Source organism: Anopheles aquasalis, chromosome 2, assembly GCF_943734665.1.
Source record: "Anopheles aquasalis chromosome 2, idAnoAquaMG_Q_19, whole genome shotgun sequence".
NCBI lineage: Eukaryota > Metazoa > Arthropoda > Insecta > Diptera > Culicidae > Anopheles > Anopheles aquasalis.
Genome location: NC_064877.1, coordinates 65428147 through 65430646, shown reverse-complemented (window position 1 = coordinate 65430646; position 2500 = coordinate 65428147). Strand labels below are relative to the sequence as shown.

The window sequence follows — 2500 nt, the reverse complement described above, 5'->3', positions numbered from 1 at the left end:
CTCGATCAGCTCGACCGCACGATCTCTGATTGCACTCGTTTCTAAGCTCGGGCTGGGGCTCACAATATCCTTGAGCGTTTCGTACAGGTCGAAATGCGTCGTTAAGCGTAGACGGTTCTGGCGTAGATTGCGGTACGCCGTCGGGTACCGCGCCTGGAACCACGGTGGAAGCACGAACGTCAGAAACGGTTGCCGCTCTTCCATCATTCCCTGGTACGTATTCCGGAAGGAGCCCCACCGTATGCCATGATCGCTCATAAGTATAAGCACCGTACGGTTCAAGTACCCCGGCTCATCGGCCATAAACTCCAGCAACCTCCGATAGTCGCCATCGATCAGTGACGGATTGTTGAAGAAATCGTGCGTCATGCCGACGCCCCACAGTAGCGAAAACAGCGGCTCACCGGTGCCAAATCTTCGCACCAGCTTCCGTGCATAATCCAACAGCACCACCGTGGGAGTGCGCCCACCGAGGCACAGCTTGGCGTTCAGCTTCTTGTTGTAGCCCACGTTCGATTCCAGCTGCCGAAAGAAGCTCCGCAAATAGTAATCGGTCGGTTGCTCCCGGAACCCTTTCTTGCAGTAGTTGAACGTCCCCAGGGCCGAAGTGTCCTCGGCGTACGCCGTCCGATAGCCGACGTCCCGGAACTTGTTCCACACGAACTGGCACAGATCGAAGGTACTGCTCGAGTTGGGCAAACAGGCCGCACTCAGCTCATCCACATCCAGCCCGGTCAATCCCGGTACCATGTTGGGGAACGTGTTGTCCCCTACCTTGTTGTACCCGAACATCTCGATCGCTGGAAGTAGAAAAAGAAGGACCAGGTACATTAACATCGAATTCGAGTGAGTCACATCGCCCTACCGTTCAGTGTGTTCAACAGATAGTCGACGGTGGCGTTCATCTGTCGATGAAGGTTCAATCTCGAGACGGAATCCAACCCAAGGACCATCACATTCAGCTGCGGCTCGGTTGATTCGCTTCTACGGTGACTTCGAACCCGTTCCTCAATCGCCGGTTTTCGGGGCACAAACGCGAAATAATCCCGATAGAATGGACCATCCTTCAGCATCGGATGCTGGCAGTGAACCTCCACAAACTCGTGGTTGTCCATCACGTGGAACCGCTCCGGAAACGTGAAGCAGCTTTCGTTGCCCACCTGATGCTCCTCGTCGTCCGACACCCGCTCGAACGGTTGCACACAGCACTGGATGAGGCTGGCGTTCGTGAGGTTGTAGTGCCGCTCGATATCCTCGTCTGGCAAGCGGAACCACAGCCACCACTCGTCCGATTCCAGCAACACCGGCGCACAGTCGATCGGTTCCGGCGTTTCGACAAATTTCTGAATCTGCTCGTTCGACACCGGAAAGCTCGGCATCTTGCAACCGATCGTGTTGACAAAGTACGAGCTGTTGTAGTTGAAGTGCTGCTCGTCGTCCCGTGTCTCCAGTGCTTCGTTCCACAGTGGGGTTTCCAGGGCGGCATAGTCCCACCAGAACGGCCGTTCGATTGCGTACAGCAGGCAGGCGGAAACGGTGCCCATCAGGAGCAGTATCTTGAAGCGCAGCTTCTTCTTCCGTATTGCGGTCACACGCCGATCGGTGGCCAGCAGTGGTTTGTAGTCGTGCGCCATGTGTGCCGATGACCTGAAATGATGCGATCACCACCCACAATTAGCAATGAACCATTTTGAGGATATCCTATCGCTAAACCGTTCATGGCTTGTGCCTGCTAGCCAACTGTTCTACAGAACTTTGTCGTTTCGCTTTCGGCAACAAGGCGGCCACTGTGATATCAGGATTCGAATCATTCAAGGGGAGTGCTACAGCGAACCTACTGGACCCCATTTTATGTTTCTAGCGCATAAACCCCAGCATGCACTTAAGCGATTGCCATCAGGTGCATTGAAATTCCGAAGCACCATTACTCGACACGCCGCCACGACGATTTCATCCAATTTCGCCATCAAAAACCAATCCAACGGCTATGCTCAGCATCAGCATCAACCAAATCCATTATTATGATGGCATACACATTATTGTGGCCACGTGAGCACACGCTCAGTATCTGACTGATGATGACGATGATGATGACCGAGATCGACGAAGAAATGATTTTTATTTTCGGTTATCACCATCACCGCGCCGCGCCCGGAAGTGTTCCTCCATTTGGCATCGAACGCGGGAATCAAGGCGAGGAGGCCTTAGTTCTGCCAACTCCTCAGGCGTCAACCATCGCGGCGACCACTATTCGGTCGGCTCGCTAGAAACTAGATGTGCTGGAACTTCTGGAGGACCCACACGTCCCATTCGACCCAGACAGGAGATATTCTCTCTCTCTCTCTCGGTCTCCTTCCCTCATGGCCACACTTGGCGCAAATAAATCAGTAAACTTTTTGGACCGGTTCCAAGCAGTGTTCCGATGTTTTCGGTTCCTACTCCCGGCTTTCGGCCGACCGTTCGTCCGTTCGTTGCCTCCGGTGATAATCTGCTCCACGGC

General features: G+C 54.0%; 1 protein-coding gene across 1 annotated transcript in view; it reads right to left on the bottom strand.

Annotated features, from left to right (window-relative positions):
• The window catches only part of LOC126569042 (uncharacterized), a 5647-nt gene that overhangs the window by 673 nt on the left and 2474 nt on the right, over positions 1 to 2500 (bottom strand). Inside the window, exons 2-3 of the mRNA XM_050225839.1 lie at positions 866 to 1647; positions 1 to 800 (exon numbers count right to left, since the gene is read on the bottom strand). The exon at positions 1 to 800 is cut by the window's left edge and continues 673 nt beyond it. Coding sequence (XP_050081796.1) covers positions 1 to 800; positions 866 to 1647 — 1582 coding nt within the window. The remainder of the gene's footprint in view (positions 801 to 865; positions 1648 to 2500) is intronic.